The sequence below is a fragment of the Salarias fasciatus genome, chromosome 12, assembly GCF_902148845.1.
Source record: "Salarias fasciatus chromosome 12, fSalaFa1.1, whole genome shotgun sequence".
NCBI lineage: Eukaryota > Metazoa > Chordata > Actinopteri > Blenniiformes > Blenniidae > Salarias > Salarias fasciatus.
This window is the reverse complement of record NC_043756.1, coordinates 28,875,532-28,893,302: the sequence shown is the minus strand read 5'-3', so window position 1 is coordinate 28,893,302 and position 17,771 is coordinate 28,875,532. Positions and strand designations below refer to the sequence as shown.

The 17,771-nt window shown below is 44.3% G+C and overlaps 1 protein-coding gene across 1 annotated transcript; it reads left to right on the top strand.

Moving 5' to 3' along the window:
* The first annotated feature begins 8,418 nt into the window (after positions 1-8,418).
* Positions 8,419-16,912, top strand: LOC115398252 (folylpolyglutamate synthase, mitochondrial-like). The gene is made up of 15 exons (XM_030104934.1): positions 8,419-8,586; positions 10,744-10,872; positions 12,194-12,247; positions 12,331-12,395; positions 13,286-13,400; positions 13,583-13,660; positions 13,737-13,798; positions 13,913-14,015; positions 14,156-14,233; positions 14,315-14,468; positions 15,601-15,666; positions 15,789-15,959; positions 16,061-16,125; positions 16,291-16,345; positions 16,617-16,912. Exons 1-15 carry the CDS (start codon positions 8,419-8,421, stop codon positions 16,910-16,912), a joined length of 1,659 nt encoding a protein of 552 aa, XP_029960794.1.
* The last annotated feature ends 859 nt before the right edge of the window (positions 16,913-17,771 follow it).

Below are 17,771 nucleotides of genomic sequence, written 5' to 3'. Positions count from 1 at the left end.
AAAAGGTTGCAAAAGAAATTACAATGATTTTGTAAAAAAACACACCCATATATATCATTATTTTATGTATACTGCATGATGATCAATCAATCACTCTACAGTCAATATTCACAACATGTTGAAAAATAAAAGTGAAAAAATAAATGTGGAACAACACACTCAGATTTAATACAAGAATTTGAAACTGTAACCCTGACCCCTTTTTTTCATTGTAATGAAAAAAAAAAAGTAAAACACACAAAGCAAAATCAAATCTCATCAACAGTAAGTCGTGGGCTGGGGCTGGTTTCCCTGGACTGGTTTGCAGCACACGGCTACGGCCAGTGGCCAACAGCTGGAACAGCTGGCAGTGTGATGGTCCTCCACTCTGACATGATTCTGTCTGAATCTGTTGTGTTCTCAGTCTGGAACAGCAGGTGGAGGCAGGGAACACACACACACACACACACACACACACACACACACACACACACACACACACACACACACACACACACACACACACACACACACACACGCACAGTCTCGTATTTCTATCCTTGTGGGGACCTTCCATTGACTCCCATTCATGTCTAGCCCCTAACCCTGATCCTTACCCTAACCCTAACCCACACCACAACACAGCCTAACCCTAAAGAAATGTTTTTGCATTTTTACTTTTTTCAGTAACAACAACATGGTCAAGAAAACACTGTTTCTCCTACTTAGGACCGGAAAAAGGTCCCCACAAGACACGTCGTTCCACGTTTTGCTATCCTTGTGGGGACATTTGGCCCCAACAAGGATAGAAATACGAGAACGCACACACGCACACACGCACACACACACACACACAGGAGGAGGAACTGCTTTTGGCCACAGACAGCAGCTTGTTCTCTCAATAAACTGCAGCTCTCAATCATTTTCTCTACTCAGAAGTAAAATTTGACACAAATTCATTCAGTCATTTTTTTCTTTACACCATATTGGAAACGATTTGCTGTGTTTCAGGTGTGCGTTCACACGACAAAGGTGCCAAAACTTGTTGAAAATGCTCCAACTCTGTCTCTGCGGCAACGGGGAGGCGCAACTGTTCTGAAACGCTGCAGTAGTGTAAGCTGATCCCAGCCGCAGTGAACAGTCCTGCACATGATGGATGGAAGCAGTGCTGCGAGCGGCAGAGAAACAGTGAGCACTAAGGGATGAGTCCAAGTTGAGTGGTCCACTTCTCATTTATTTGCTTGTGCAAAAACCAAAATAAAGTGCAAAAAGGTGCATTGGAGGATTTTCTGGAGCTTGGCTTCCCCAGCAGCAGCCCACAGCTGCCACCACCACGATCACAATCACTCTCTACTGAATGTCTTCGGGCCCTTAAGTACACTCAGCTTAACAGGGTAAAACCGTAAAAACTCCAAGAGGTGTAAGACATAATATTGGATCTCTAAAACTATGTTAAAATCCTCCACTACAAACTCATGATATTAATCTAAAGAAAAAAGCCCTACTTAAGCATAAGCCAAACTAACGACCCCAAATAAATGCATGAAATCCTAAACCATATCTAAAATCCGTGAAACCACCCCCCACCCATTTCCACTCTTGGTCCAGCCCAGAACCTTCTTTAGTGGTGTCCGTGGATCCCACTCCTGGACGAGGAAACCCCAATGCCCCAGTCTTGACTACGTTCAGTGGTAATTCTTTGCCAAGCCGAGTGTTTATTGGATGCTTGTCATATCAGGTGAAGGAATATCAGAGACCCCCCATGTGGTGTTTTAAATGCCAGCGCTTTGGGCATATGGCTGCCTCCTGCAATGGTAACAGACGATGTTCAAAGTGTGGAGGGGAACACGACATTGCATCTTGCACCGCGTCTGTTTCTAAGTGCTGTAATTGCGGTGGCAGTCATATGGCTACATCGAGGGAATGCTGTCTTTTTGTCAAAGCAAAGCAGGTTCAAGTGGTTAAAGAAACGCATAAGATCTCCTATGCAGAAGCCTTGAAAAGAGTGGAGGGAAGTGCACATCCTCACAGTCTCTCCTGTGCCCCTAAAGAACTATCACAATTTGGAATAACAGTCTTTTCTTTTAAGTCGTTATTTTCTGCAGGTAGCAATTCTTGCTTGATTGTCAATGCTGGGATTAAGTTTTTGCGAGCCACCAACCTCTACTCCAGTCTAAAGTGTGAACTGATGTTTACTACTTAACCTGAAGGGGCAGCATTGCGCTAAAAAAGCGTACAGCCTGCCGGAAATCATTAGAAGAAGAAGAAGAACCACTCCTGGACGTCGGAGCAGAAGGTAAGTTAAAATCACACACACACTTCACCACACTCACACACCCAACACCTCCTCCACACTCACTGCATGCATGCTGTAAGAGCCATTGTAATATAGTCAGTTTGGTGCTTATTGCATCATTTAGGTAATGGATTGATCTTATAGTTTAAATGAACATGTAAGTGTGGAGGCAATATTTTATGTTAATCTGGTGTCCTGCCTCTAGCAATCAGCTTGATTCTCCACAGGTTGCTGCTGCCTGCGAGGCCCGCAGAGGGGCAGGCTGAAAGCTTATTTGTTAAGGTGCTGGATTGGAGGAGGAGTTCAGTTGAAAAAAGTTTTTGACCGTGCAGCACAAGCGTGGAAAGAGAGCTTACCTTAAGGTGATTGTGGATTCAGACAAGGGAATATTTTGGATCTGGTAGTGGACCAGAAACATTTTGATTTTTTGTAAAGCCTTAAGTTGTTTGTTTTTGTTCTGAATAAATCTTCTATTAAGCTCAATCTTCTCATCTGGATTTTTGGAAGCACGCGTCTAAAAACACGACCCCCTCCCTCTATGTGGCCGTAAACAAGATTTTGGAAACCTTAGAGAACGGCCACAACATTCGTCAAAAACTTTCAACGTGGAGGAACTACTGGAGAGTAAAGCTGCAACTGGACCTGACTAATTGATGGGATTACCTGACTGCGTGCGTGGGCGTTCCGGTGCCACTGCAGAAGGAAAGAAGGACTTGGATTGAAGCAACAAAAGTACGTCAGCTGTAAGGTAAAGCCACGCTGCCAACTATTGGAGTAGCTCGGCAGGTTGCTGTTTAAGATCCGGACATTATCCCCGTGCGTTGTTTAAAGAAAGTGGTGTCATGGAAGATGATATGGAGAAAGCCGTTGTTACGGTCAAACACAAAGAAGCGTCTGCAGCTGAGAAACTACAGCAGTTTATCAATGCAAGGAGAGGAAAATTAAGGATGCTGACTGCAAAATCAAATGAGATGGAAAAGTTAATGGACAATGCTTCTAACTTGGAAGGAGTGAAGTCAAGAATGAAAGTTTTCAAGGTAACTTTGGAAGATTTCAAAGAATGCAACAGCACGGTTTTGATGTATCTTCATGAAGATGAGCATGCAGCAGACCAAGATGGATGGTTTAAGCCAAAATTGGATGCATTTGAAATCTTTATGAGGAAAGCTTACACATGGATTAAGGACACTGAAAGTGGTGAAGAAGCTCTACCAGTGTGTGATGATGAGGTAACTCCCATGGACAGCGTGTCAATGGTAACTCAGTCTAGTAAATCTAGTGGATCCAGGAGCAGCAGCAGCCGCAGTGGAACGTCGTCTACATCATCTGCACGCCGTAGACAGGAGGCAAAGCTCGCAGCTCTGGAGGCCAAGGCAGCTGCGCTCGAACAAAAACATGCTTTGGAGTTGAAAGAGGCGCAACTTAAAGCAGAGAAAGAGCAACTGGATGTGAAGACGGCTATGGCAGTGGCAAAGGCTAAAGTAAAAGCCTATGAAGACCAAGTGGCCCAGGAAACAGGTGATGCAATGAATGAGTATGTGGATGCTGCAGCTAAGGCAAAGACTCCAGCAAAGGTTGAAAGACGTGAAGATGGAGGACGTCACCCTGGCAACCTCTATGAGCAACGCCGTGCCACGTACAGGATGGGGCCATCACCAGGAGCCAGGAGTAAGGTAATGCAAGCTGAAAGCTCTCAAGCGGCTGCTAGTGGGGTCTCACAAAATCAAGGCAACATCACAAATGATGTCTACAAAGTAATGAAACAGCAGACGGACATCACAGAAATGCTAGTTAAGCAGCAACAGTTGGCTCGTCTACCAAAGAGAGACATACCTGTGTTCTGTGGTGATCCTCTAGACTTCCGGTCATTTATTAAAGCCTTTGAGCATGCTGTGGACTCTCGGACTGATAACAGTGCTGACAAGCTGTACTTCCTGGAACAGTATACGAGAGGTGAACCACGTGATCTTGTGAAAAGCTGCCAGCATATGCCCCCAAGTCGTGGTTACCAGAATGCTAGACATCTGTTGGAAGATCGATATGGCAACCCACTAAAAATTGCAGCTGCTCTGCTGGAAAGGATGTTCAAGTGGCCACAAATAAAACCAGAAGATGCTTCTGCCCTCAACAACTTTGCACTCTTCCTGTTAAGTTGTCGCAATGCCCTTGAAGATGTAGACTACATGGAGGAGTTGGATAGCCCAACTAATATGAGAGTTATCATCTCCAAGTTGCCTTATAAGTTAAAAGAAAGATGGAGAACATTAGCCTTTGAGATCCAAGAGGAGCGCCAAAGAAGAGTTAGGTTCACAGATCTAGCTTCCTTTGTTGACAGGCAGGCCAAGATCATTGCAGACCCCCTGTTTGGAGATTTACTAGGATCCGCTGCAGAGAAGAAGGAAAAGAAAGCATCAGTGCTGGACTTCAAAGTCAAGAAAGAAAGAATTAAAAGTAGCAGCTTTGTGACTGATGTAACTACGACAAAGAATGAAGGAATCTACAAATCAAAGACAAAGACCAATGACACATCAAGTCAAGTTTCCTTCTCAAAGCCCTGTCTGTTCTGCCAAGGCAACCATACACTTGTGGAGTGTCATCACATCACCAAAAAACCACACAAAGACAAGTTGGAATTCATAAGGAAGGCTGGCCTCTGCTTTGGATGCCTAGTTAAAGGCCACATGAGTAAAGACTGTAAAAGAAGAATGTCATGCAAAGTGTGTTCAGAAAAACATCCAGTCTTGTCGCACATTCCAAGAAAAGATGGTGCTCACAGCCAACCAAACACAGAAATCCAAGAGGAAGCTGATATGGAGCAAACTGTGGTTTCCAGCGCCCTCGTCAGCCTAAACCAAGAGAAAACCACCTCTGACGGGGCCGCAGATAAAGGTGTTCTTGCCATTCTTCCTGTCCTTGTGAAGGCAAAAAAGGGCAGCAAAGTCATAGAAACCTATGCCTTCATTGACCCTGGGAGCTCAGCAACGTTTTGCACAGACTCACTGGCAAGGCAATTAAACCTGCAAGGAAAAGGAACCGAGCTCATCCTGACTACAATGAGCTCGAGTAAGCCAGTTAAAAGTTGCCTTCTCAGAGACTTAGAGATCAGCGGGATTGAGGAGAACAGCTTCATAGACTTGCCTAAAGTGTTCACACAACAAAACATCCCAGTTACAAAGGAACACATTCCAAAGCAAAGCGACATCCAAAAATGGTCATATCTTCAGGAGGTGAAGCTGCCAGAGATCAACACAGACATTGGACTCCTTATTGGAAATAATGTACACAGAGCCTTTGAACCATGGAAAGTAATTCACAGCCAAGGTAATGGACCTTATGCAGTGAAGATGATTCTCGGCTGGACAGTTAACGGTCCACTCAGAGAAACTGGAGCAGATGACGGTGAGCAACAACAAGTCACAGTCAACAGGATTTCAATGGAGTCGGTGGAAAAACTGCTCATGCAACAATACCAAGCGGATTTTCCTGAACAACACCACAGTGACAAGACAGAAATGTCACAAGAAGACCAGCGTTTCATCACCTCTGTAACGAGGTCAGTCAGTCATGCCGACGGACACTATTACATCAACCTTCCAATTAAGAAATCGTCATTAAACATGCCAAACAACAGAAGTGCTGCAGTGCAGCGAGCAGTAAATCTCAAAAAGAAACTCTGCAAAAACCCTACACTTCATCAGGAGTACACAGACTGCATCAATGCGCTGTTAACAAAAGGATATGCGGTGCAGGTACCAGACGCCACACTCCGACGCCAAGATGGGAGAGTGTGGTACATCCCACATCACGGGGTGTACCACCCACAAAAAAAGACTCTGCGTGTTGTGTTTGACTGCACAGCCAGCTTCCAAGGAACTTCGCTCAACACAGAACTGCTCCAGGGTCCAGACCTGACGAACTCTCTCCTTGGAGTACTGACACGGTTTAGGCAGGACTATGTTGCCATGATGGCTGATATTGAAGCCATGTATCATCAAGTAAGAGTTCCAGCAGATGACACAGATGTGCTCCGTTTCCTGTGGTGGCCCGACGGAGACTTATCCAAGGATTTGGTGGAATATAAAATGGTTGTGCATCTTTTCGGTGCCACCTCATCTGCTAGCTGTGCTAACTTCGCGCTCAGGAGAACAGCAGAAGAAAATAGAAGTGGAGCCTCACCTCAAGCAGTTGAAACAGTTCTGAAAAACTTCTACGTGGATGACTGTTTAAAGTCAGTGAACAGCGACACTGATGCCATCGCCTTGAGTAAAGAGCTCGTGACCCTGTGTGCCTTAGGAGGCTTTCGTCTAACAAAATGGACAAGTAACAGCAGAGCCTTCCTGAGTGCTATCCCAGATGGTGAAAAGGCCAAAGACATTAAAGATCTGGACCTGGTCAAAGATGCTCTCCCCATAGAAAGAGCGCTGGGTGTGCTGTGGTGCATAGAATCGGACTGTTTTAAATTCAGAGTAAACGTAAGCAGGAAAGCAGTCACCAGAAGGGGAGTTCTATCGGTGGTGAGCTCCATATATGATCCACTGGGTTTTTTGGCTCCAGTGGTGCTCCCTGCAAAGATCTTTCTGCAGAAAATGTGCAAAGAAAAGCTAACGTGGGACGAGGAAATTCCGAACAGGCTGGTGCAGCATTGGACTAATTGGATCAGTCAACTGCCTCAGCTCTCCAACTTCAAGGTGAAGAGATGTATCAAACCCGAAGGATTTGGAGTCATTGCAACTGCACAGCTTCACCACTTCGCAGATGCTAGCGAGGTTGGTTATGGAACAGTGTCATTCCTGAAACTAACAAACAATGAAGGACAGGTGCACTGTGCTTTCATGATGGGGAAGTCAAGAGTGGCTCCCTTGAAGCAAACCACTATTCCCCGCTTGGAGCTGACAGCGGCAGTTGTAGCTGTCAATATGGACAGAATGCTGAGAGAAGAGCTCCAGCTTGAATTGAAAGACTCAAAGTTTTGGACTGACAGCACCGCTGTATTGAAGTATCTCCGCAATGAGTCTCTACGTCTGAAAACCTTCGTGGCAAACAGAGTTGCGGCGATCAAAGAAGCTACAAGGGTGGAGCAATGGTGTCACGTCAACACGTCTGAGAACCCAGCTGATTGTGCTTCTCGTGGGCTCACTGTGGATCAGTTCATGGTCAAGCAATACTGGCTTGAAGGGCCATCAGTTTTGAAGAATCCAGACAGCCACCTGGCAACACAACATAACTATATGAACCTCACCGAGGATGACCAAGAGGTCAAGAAAACAGTTGTCATGAGCTTTACTGTGAACACAGGTGCTGATGCAGTGAGCAAAGTAATGCACTACTATTCCAGCTGGCAACATTTGAAGAGAGCTGTTGCGTGGTTGCTCAGACTAAGACAAGTGCTGAGTTTGTTAAGCAGACAGCGGCGAATGATGAAGGCAGCAACACCACCCCTGGATGCTGTCACCAGCGAGCGAGTTTCTGATGTGGCAAAGGCACCACTGACGCTCGAGGACTTAAACGGAGCAGAAAAGGAGATCATTCGTTATTGTCAACGCCTACGGTTCCAAGCAGAGATCTCCACGCTGGAAAAGGGGGAACAGTCGGTGAAAAGAAGCAGCTCAATTCAGAAACTGGATCCAGTGCTGATAGAAGGTATCCTGAGAGTAGGAGGTCGTCTCACCAAATCCGTCATGCCAGAAGAATCGAAGCACCCCATAATCATGCCATGTGATGTACATCCCACAACTCTGCTTCTGCGGGACATTCATGAAAAGGTTGGACATCTAGGAAGAAACTACACCCTTGCCCGTTTACGCCAAAGATTCTGGGTTCCTGCAGCTAACTCAGCAGTAAGAAAGATCTTGTCAAGATGTGTCACATGTAAAAAGATCCAAGCGAAACCTCATGGACAAAAAATGGCAGACTTGCCAGTGGACAGACTGCAACCAGATAACCCGCCATTCACCAGTGTTGGTGTGGATTATTTCGGGCCCATAGAGGTCAAAAGAGGTCGCAGTATGGTTAAAAGATACGGTGTGCTGTTCACATGCTTGACGACTCGCGCCGTACACATCGAGGTCGCCCACAGTCTCGACACTGACTCCTGCCTCAATGCAATAAGACGGTTCGTGTGCAGAAGAGGCCAAGTTTCCATCATGAGGTCGGATAATGGCACAAACCTGGTTGGTGCAGAAAAGGAGCTGCGGATAGCCATGCAGCAATGGAATCAAGTCAAAATCCATGACATGCTGGCTCAAAAAGACATCCGGTGGATTTTCAGCCCACCTGCTGGACCTCATTTTGGAGGAGTGTGGGAACGACAGGTGAGATCTGTGAAAAAGGTCTTAAAGTCAGTGTTGCAAGAACAAACATTAGACGACGAGGGGCTACAGACTCTGTTATGTGAGGTGGAAGCCATTCTCAACGGCCGACCATTGACCACATCATCTGATGAGCCCAGTGACCTTGAGGCCTTAACTCCAAATCATCTGCTCCTGCTAAAGAAACAACCTATGCTGCCCCCAGGACTGTTTGGTAAAGATGACTGCTACACACGACGCAGATGGAAACAGATTCAGTATCTTGCTGACTTGTTCTGGAAGAGGTGGGTGCGTGAGTACCTCCCCAGCTTGCAGGAACGACAAAAATGGACTCAAGTCAAGCAAAACCTAGTACCAGGACAAGTCGTGATGGTCGTGGATGACAACGCCCCTCGAAGTTCATGGTTGCTGGGAAAGGTCATACAATCCATGTCAGACGCCAAAGGACTAGTCCGCAGAGTGCTGATAAAGACTCCTTTCAGCACTCTGGAAAGGCCCGTGGACAAGCTTTGCCTTGTGTGTGACATGGATGTTTAAAATTCTTTTTTTTGTTGTGCTGAGATTGCATTAGAACGCACATAGTTCTGTTAGAGTTACGCTTAGATTGTTTACGTTTGTTTTGGCTCTTCTTAAGCTATAAGTTTTTTGTTAATTATAAGTCCTCCTGCCTTATAATTAGGGGCCGGAATTGTAAGAGCCATTGTAATATAGTCAGTTTGGTGCTTGTTGCATCATTTAGGTAATGGATTGATCTTATAGTTTAAATGAACATGTAAGTGTGGAGGCAATATTTTATGTTAATCTGGTGTCCTGCCTCTAGCAATCAGCTTGATTCTCCACAGGTTGCTGCTGCCTGCGAGGCCCGCAGAGGGGCAGGCTGAAAGCTTATTTGTTAAGGTGCTGGATTGGAGGAGGAGTTCAGTTGAAAAAAGTTTTTGACCGTGCAGCACAAGCGTGGAAAGAGAGCTTACCTTAAGGTGATTGTGGATTCAGACAAGGGAATATTTTGGATCTGGTAGTGGACCAGAAACATTTTGATTTTTTGTAAAGCCTTAAGTTGTTTGTTTTTGTTCTGAATAAATCTTCTATTAAGCTCAATCTTCTCATCTGGATTTTTGGAAGCACGCGTCTAAAAACACGACCCCCTCCCTCTATGTGGCCGTAAACAAGATTTTGGAAACCTTAGAGAACGGCCACAACACATGCCAACACCTAAAAGAAAAGCTAATTAAAAACAGGCACATATATTTCACATTACCAGTTTTGATTTGTCATGTGTTTGACTTGCAGGTCCGCCGCCATCGCCACACTCGACCAGACCCACAGACAAACAGTTTCCAATAAATAAATAATTTAAAAAGACAACCGTTGTGCAAATCCCTTTATGTGCAAATTTGCTTCTCTAAAGTGCTGTGTGCATTACGAAGTGCAAAGCGAATGACAGAAAAAGTATGTGTGTAAAGTGCAGTGCATGTCACCAGTGAGACGAACGGCCTGTTTGTCACAATGGACCAAACCAAAACGCAAAAATGATGCATTTTCACTTGAAAGGTGTGAACTGGGCCTCAGCTCAACCTTCCAGAACTCTCACATGAATTTGTTTGGAAAGTTTTAGACTGTAAAGCATCAAGTGAAGGAAAATGAGACTTTAGGAGGAGTTCCTCCTGCTCTGCTCTGATAAAACATAGATTTCTCTGTGTGTTTTTCTGTGTGCAGGTGTGTTTATGAGCCCATAAATCTGGTTCAAACAGCCGCCCTCCAGATCAGGGGGGGTTGGGGGGGTCTGATAACACTGGTCGATATCTGCCATGCTCGCTCAGCCACTGGGACACACACTCATTACTGCTGTCGGTGTGTGTGTGCAGGTGTTTGACATTAACCTGGACGCTCATTCGTTTTCACGGCCTGCGAGGAGCCGGGTGGATTCTCTGATGAGTCCTCACTGCCATGGTTCTGGGTCCAACTGCAGCTGTCAGCACGATCAGAACTTTCCAAGTGAGTATTGACATGAGAACACATTTCAGCTGGATTTTAATCTCATTTCATGCTGAGTTCATGTCACGTTTGTGTCATGTTCACTCGTTGAGATGCAACTTTGTTGATACTGATGTTCATCTTTTAAAAGCTCCACTGTGTGTATGTGTGTGTGTTTGTGTGCAGGGAGCTGTGAGTGTCCTCAGCAGCCTGGTGAATGACGTCGCAGCGTCGCAGCGCCTGCTTGAACGGCAGAAGCATCCTGACCTGCAGCTGCAGAGCATGCAGAGCTTCCTCCAGCGCTCAGGCATCACTGTGAGGACACACACACTGCATTTAGCATTATCTGAAACACCAGACAGTGTGTGAATGAATGAAGGAATCAATCATTAACTGCGCAAAAATAAACGGTGTTACTACTTATTGTAAGTATTCGCAGTAACTACTTTTCCCAGTGTTACAGCGCCATTAGCATTAATATGAGGCACTGTTCTCTGATTCACTACTTTCAGCTGGTTTTTCCTCTGCCAGAGCCCAGCTGAGCAAGCAGAACATGGAGTTTGTGCACAGAAAAAAGAACCCTATTGGTCGAGTGTGTCACCAGAACAGAGCTACAGCCATAGAAATCTGATTATTGAAAGGCAGCTTTTCAATTGAAGTTCAGTCATTTATTAACATAGATCTATGTCAGGCCACAGTCTCTTATGCTTGCTCATGTAAGACTTTTGGGTTTTTATCTGTGAAAGTGTCTAGAAATGATGATGTTGCACTTGGCACTATATAAATACAGACATGTTATACATATTAAAATGTCATAATATTTCAACTGAAAGAGCATAATGTGAAATAATATTTACAATAAATGCAAATATGATGCGTGTGATTGTGTTTTGTAGGAGAAAGAATGTTGCTTTAAAACTGATACATTGTTGCCAACTCCTTGGTCAGGGAAGTTCTAAGTGATGTCATCATCTAATTTGCATAGCTGCTCATTTACATTTCTAGACCACATTAGATGATGACATCATCTAAACCGATACATTGTTGCCAACTTCCCAGTCAGGAAAGTTTTTAATAATCATCATGCTGAAGGAGGGAACTGTATTGCTGCAAACTGACAGCCATAGAGCCCTGATCATTCAAAGACAGCTTTTAAACGGAAGTACAGACGTATATTGTGTTTTATTATAAATGTAGAAATTGTACCTACAGCTTCAAATGGAATTTGATTGGTGTCTTGTTTCATATTGTCTCATAGCAACAGTTGAATAATTTAAAATAATGTAGTGCTTCCTGTTTGCAAATAATTGTGCCAAGTGTCCATTTATTTCATTAATCATATATTGAACACCAACAGTAACACTGATAAAGGCAATAATATCAACCATAATTACAAAATTCAATGTAAAAGTTTTTCTTATAGATAACATTGATAGCAACGTGTGTGTCTGTGTGTCTGTGTGTCTGTGTGTCTGTGTGTGTGTGTGTGTGTGTGTGTGTGTGTGTGTTAGTGCTCTCCTCTCCTCTAATCTGTGAGAATTATGAAAACAACATGTCCAGATGTTCTGCAGAAACCATGAATTGTGTCAATCGAATGAGTAGAACTGGAGTGAAGTGAAGCTGTGAATCTCTTCAGGTGGACCAACTGGACAGACTCAACATCATCCATGTGACTGGGACCAAAGGAAAGGTATGAACCGCCTCCGGCCTCAGTGGGAGCAGGAACACCCCACGGCCAATGACACAAAGCTACTCTGTCTTTCACCCTCCGAGGGATCAACGTGTGCCTTTACTGAAAGAATACTGAGGAATCACGGCCTCCGCACTGGGTTTTACAGGTAACACGACTTTCTTTCTTTTGATCAATATTCGGGAGACTGATGGTGTGTTGTGAAAACACACTGTCACAATGAAAAATATCCAAAATACTACTGAGACTGTTTTAACAAGGTGAAATTGTATGATTGTGTGTGTGCATGCATATATCCATACACACAGTGCACGCATACACATGATGTATGGAAACCTTCAGACAGCTGCAGGTTCGAACCCTCTGGACTTTGGCTGCCTCTCTCTGGTTTATTAACGATTAACTAACATCACAGGAGTTTATCTCCTCAGTGGTTCACAGTCAGCCGCTGCGCAGAAACAGCTCTACGACTCTACACCTGCTTCTGAGTGGAAGGTGGAGGGGAGTTCGGTTCAGTCGCTTTATGATCTGCTCTAATGAGATGGGTTAAAGTGATTTTGCTTTAAATTTGATCAAAAATGAACCAGAAATATTTGTCAGAATGACATGATCTTACTCATCTCTAAAGAAGCGCAGCTCGCAGTGTTTTGTAAACCAAGTATGGCCGTGATGTGATGAGATGTGCATTTTCAAAAGGTTTTCCTTCGTTTCCCCGGAGATGGAGTCAGGGCTTATTCAAAAGCTTCCATTTTCTCCATGCTTCCATTTAAAGGGAGCGTTTTCAAAAAGTTGCATTTTCAGTTTCTCTCAGCACCGCTGTCATCGAATGAAAGTTTTAACTCGAAAATTGTGGAAAATATCACTTTAAAAAACCTGAAGAAGCTTCAACAAAGCGATCAATCTTGTAGTGTGATCAGACGAGTCGTGATTTTTTTTCTTGTTCATAATTTATGTCAAATGATTCCATCCAGTCAGTGTACAGAAAATATTTCCTACATAGACATGAAGTCTGTTTCGGTGCGTCGCCTCTGCCTGCAGCTCGCCACACCTGGTTCACGTCAGAGAGCGAATCCGGATCGATGGCTGGCCAATCGGCAAAGAGCTTTTCACCAAGTACTTCTGGGAGACGATGGAGCGCTTAGAGGACACCAAGGTGAACTGTGGGAGGAATAAAAACACAAAGAACTAAGAGTTTGTTGTTTGAGTTCAGTGTGAAGAGTAATGCATCGCTAAGTAACGTGCTGCTTGTAATCTGATTACTGGGGTTTACAGACGCCATAATGCAGTTACAGTTACTGGAGGTGCTTCTAATACTGACCTGTGATGAATCTGCAGGACCTTCACGGAGGCTCCACGCCGTTTTACTTCCAGTTTCTGACTCTGCTGGCTTTCCACGTCTTCCTGCAGGAGAAAGTGAGCTGTGCGCACACACACATGCACGCACACACACTCACACATGCACCCTTTGACTGTGTGTGTGTGCGCGCAGGTGGATTTGGCGGTGGTGGAAGTTGGGATTGGGGGTCAGTACGACTGCACTAACATCATCAGGTACCTCCATGAGATTACTTATAGGACTGATATGAAAAGATGAAGCTGCACCTGTCTCTGTCCGGCGGAGTGTCTTTAAACGCTGTGTGTTTACGGTGTGCACGGTGTGTGCAGGAACCCTTGGGTGTGCGGCGTCACGTCTCTGGGCCTGGACCACTGCAGCTTGCTGGGAGACACCCTGGAGGAGATCGCTCTCCAGAAGGCCGGGATATTCAAGGTCAGTCCGAGTGTCTTCACCATCTGCTCACTGTGCTTCACTGGTTACGAGAGACAGGAATACGGCTCTGATTTTTATACACAAAACCATAATCGAAGATGAATTTGATGTTTTTGAATGATCGCTGCTTCTGTCTTCAGCCAGGAGTTCCTGCGTTCACCGTCTCACAGAAACCCGGAGCTATGAGAGTCCTGCAGCGCCGAGCCGAGGAGATCCAGGTGAGGAGACGCTCTCGGCTTCATCACTTCCACTTCAGACCAAGACCACCTCTGAGCACTGTGACCCCCTGACCTCTGCAGTGCCCCCTGGTGGTCTCTCCTGAACTCCATCAGTACGAAGCTGCAGTGGGGCCAGTCAGGCTGGGACTGGCAGGAAGTCATCAGCGCCTGAACGCATCGCTGGCTCTGCAGCTGAGTTCCAGCTGGCTGCAGCGACACAAGGCCCAGAGAGCAGGTAGGAGGAGCTCCAGGTAGAAACCGTTCAGCAGGAGAGACTGTCTGCATGAGGAGCTGAACCGCATGGACATGACGAAAAGGTGTGTCATTGCCAGTTTTGTGCTACTCTGAGGTCAGGTCCAACAAATAATAACAAGAACAACCTCTGACAAACGAATCGACTTAAAGTTTCAATTCGGCTGCAGCCGAGGTCAATCTGAGACCAGAGAGTGACTGTTTTTGAAGTGAATGATAGATAATGTTCTTTCTCTTTTCTTTGACATACAAACTGAACCCGGGAGTGACGTCAATTAATTTCCTTTAAAAGAAAATTCAGATTTAAATAAAAATATATTTTTTTTGTTGTGCTGGGCAACGATTAAATTTCTTAATCGTGATTAATCGCATCATTTTTCTTTCATTAATTGCAATTAATCACATTATGCACCAACAATGAATTCAAAAGTATGTTAACACCTGATGAAGTGTTTGTCGGTGTTAAGGAAGCAGTGTGTTAACACGTGCCGGCCCTAATTTTTGGGCATAACATGAACTTATCACTCTCAAGCATTTGCTTAGTTTCCGGGCCAGATTTGATCTGTTTTTGACTATTTATCTATTTATCTATCTGACTATTTATTTGTATGTAATTGTTGCTTTTATTGTTGTTTATTGTGTTGTGAAGCACTTTGTGGCTTTTTACCTGTGAAAGGTGCTATATAAATAAAAATTACTTACCTACTTACTTAAATACAGTTTATGTTAATTATAATTTTATATTCAAACACATTTGGATACAATAAATAGACATAAAGACAAAATTATTCAAATTATTGTTCAGTATCGGTTATGTAATGTTTATATATTGATATATTTATGGACTGGCAGCAGCTCCAGCCTGAACTATCTTCCTTTCTCTAATGAAAAACAAGAGAAGTGAAGAGTTATGCCATCTGGTGGTCTAAACGGTGTATTACAACAATATTCTGATTTCAGCCTAAAGTCATTCATTGTTTTGGACATAAAGTGTCACATTAAGCACTTTTCAGTGAAGACATTCAGCTGTGCTGCATCACTTCTGTGCACAGACACTGTTTGCACAAAATATGATTTTAAAAACTTTTAGTGTCTCTTTCGTACAGATAATTCAGCTCACACATTGAATGGACTGAACTCCCAGAATGCCTCTTTCCAGCCCAGCATGGCCATGCTGAGAGGTAAGTTATGAAAACTGAAGCGTTGTCATGTAAACGGGGCCTAAAGCTTTTGTGTGACACGTGGTTTCGGTTGAGGTTTGTGGTTGTGTGACCTACTCTGTTTGCCGTCCTGATGCCTGCAGGTCTGCAGGAGACCGAGTGGCCGGGTCGGAGCCAGACGCTGAGCTGCGGTCCGGTCACTTATTACCTGGACGGAGCTCACACCGCTGAGAGCATGCAGGCCTGCGTCAGCTGGTTCAGCCAGGAGACGCTGCACAGAGACCGCCAGTACGACAACCACACTGCTGCCATCAGCACCGACCATCGAGCACTTCCTCACAATCTGAAACTCTATACAGAACACAATGAGGATCAGCTTCAGATCACAAAGGCGTCTCTCTTGTATCTTCCAGAGTTAAAGTTTTGCTTTTCAACACGACCGGAGAGAGAGACTCTGCAGCTTTACTGAGTCTGCTGGTGGTGAGTGAAGAGCAACGACCAGCTCACTGCATTAAAACACATCCTCAGTGTGTGTATGTATGTATGTGTGTGTGTGTGTGTGTGTGTGTGTGTGTGTGTGTGTGTGTGTGTGTGTGTGTGTGTGTGTGTGTGTGTGTGTGTGTGTGTGTGTGTGTGCCTCCCCAGACCTGTGGGTTCGACTTTGCTCTTTTCTGCCCCAACATCTCTGAATCTCCTGCAGGTAAGAACTTTCTCATATTCAGATGATCTGAATCAGATCTCACAAAATTTTAGAAAAAATGTTGTGACCCAGCAGAGCAGTAAAAAGTGGTTGTTGAGACTCGGCTAAACCACTGCCTGTGAGCGCTCTCCTGCTCAGAACAAAATGCTGCATCTGAGCTTCAAATATTAAATCTGGTCTCTTTTCTTTTCTGCTCTTATTTTGCTTGCTCGACAGAGAGAAGAGAGACATTAGCTACACTGAAACAGATTATTTTCTTGTGTCGTTGCAGCTCAGCACAGCCTCGGTGTGCAGATGTTGGATCGATGCAGAGAAAACCAGAACATCTGGGAGAGCCTGAACGCACCGCGGCAGCAGCAGCTCTGCCGCCCCCTGGTGGCCGGTGCTGCTCCCTGCAGCCTGGCGTTTCCCTGCATCCTGAGCGCCCTCCAGTGGATCAGCCGGATGGAGCAGCCCCCCTCAGGCGGGCTTCAGGCCCCCTGCAGCGTCTCTGTGCTGGTGACCGGAAGTCTGCACCTGGTGGGAGGAGCTCTGAAACTTCTGGAACCTTCTCTCAACTCACAATAGATCACAACCGACTGTTTTTCATTTTTATGTTAACTGAACTAATATTCTTTATTTATGGTTTTTTCTCATTAAATCACAAACAAGTTGATCATTTCATTCTGTTTGGTTATTTCAGCAGTCCAATTTTTTTTTTTTTTTTTTTTTTTTTGCTGCTTTTAAATACCTATCTCTAATATTATACATGCCACATGAAATCAACCCTGATGGTAAAATATTGACATTGTTTCTTCTTTTCAGCCAATTCAAAAGTTCAAAGGTCAATTCCGTGGCGTTGGTTGTTTATCTGTTCCACAAATTTGTGAAGAAATCCAAACGGAACCAACTTCAGTCTGAAAGAGTCATTGTGACAAGGTAATAATATAAATAGTACAAGTAATACTAATTCTATTACTTCAGTAACTACTAGTGCAGTTAGCAGTACAATCATCATAGTGCCAGCACTACTGCTGGTACCAGAACTTGAGAGAAGGCTTTATTGAATGAGGGACTGGACACATTTTTTAAATAAAATAGGTAAAATAAAGATAAAAATGGATAGACCAAACCCAATTTAAAAAAAAAAAAAGTCAATTACATCAATGAAATCAAATATAAGCACATGCAATATAAATCCACAGGGGAAAAGGAAGTGAATTTAAATAATGGATTTATCAGAACAGACCACCAGTTTCAAGTTTTTAAAAAAAAGTATAAGAGAAGACAGGAAGTCATTTTTGTGTCTTGATTTGAGTTTAAATATGTGATGAAGGTAAATGCAGGAAGGAATCTGAAGTTAAAATTCACATTCATAAGAATATTATTCTTTAATCTCGGTATTCTGAGTGCACTTTTAGCTCAAATTCTTTTTCCTGCACGGTGC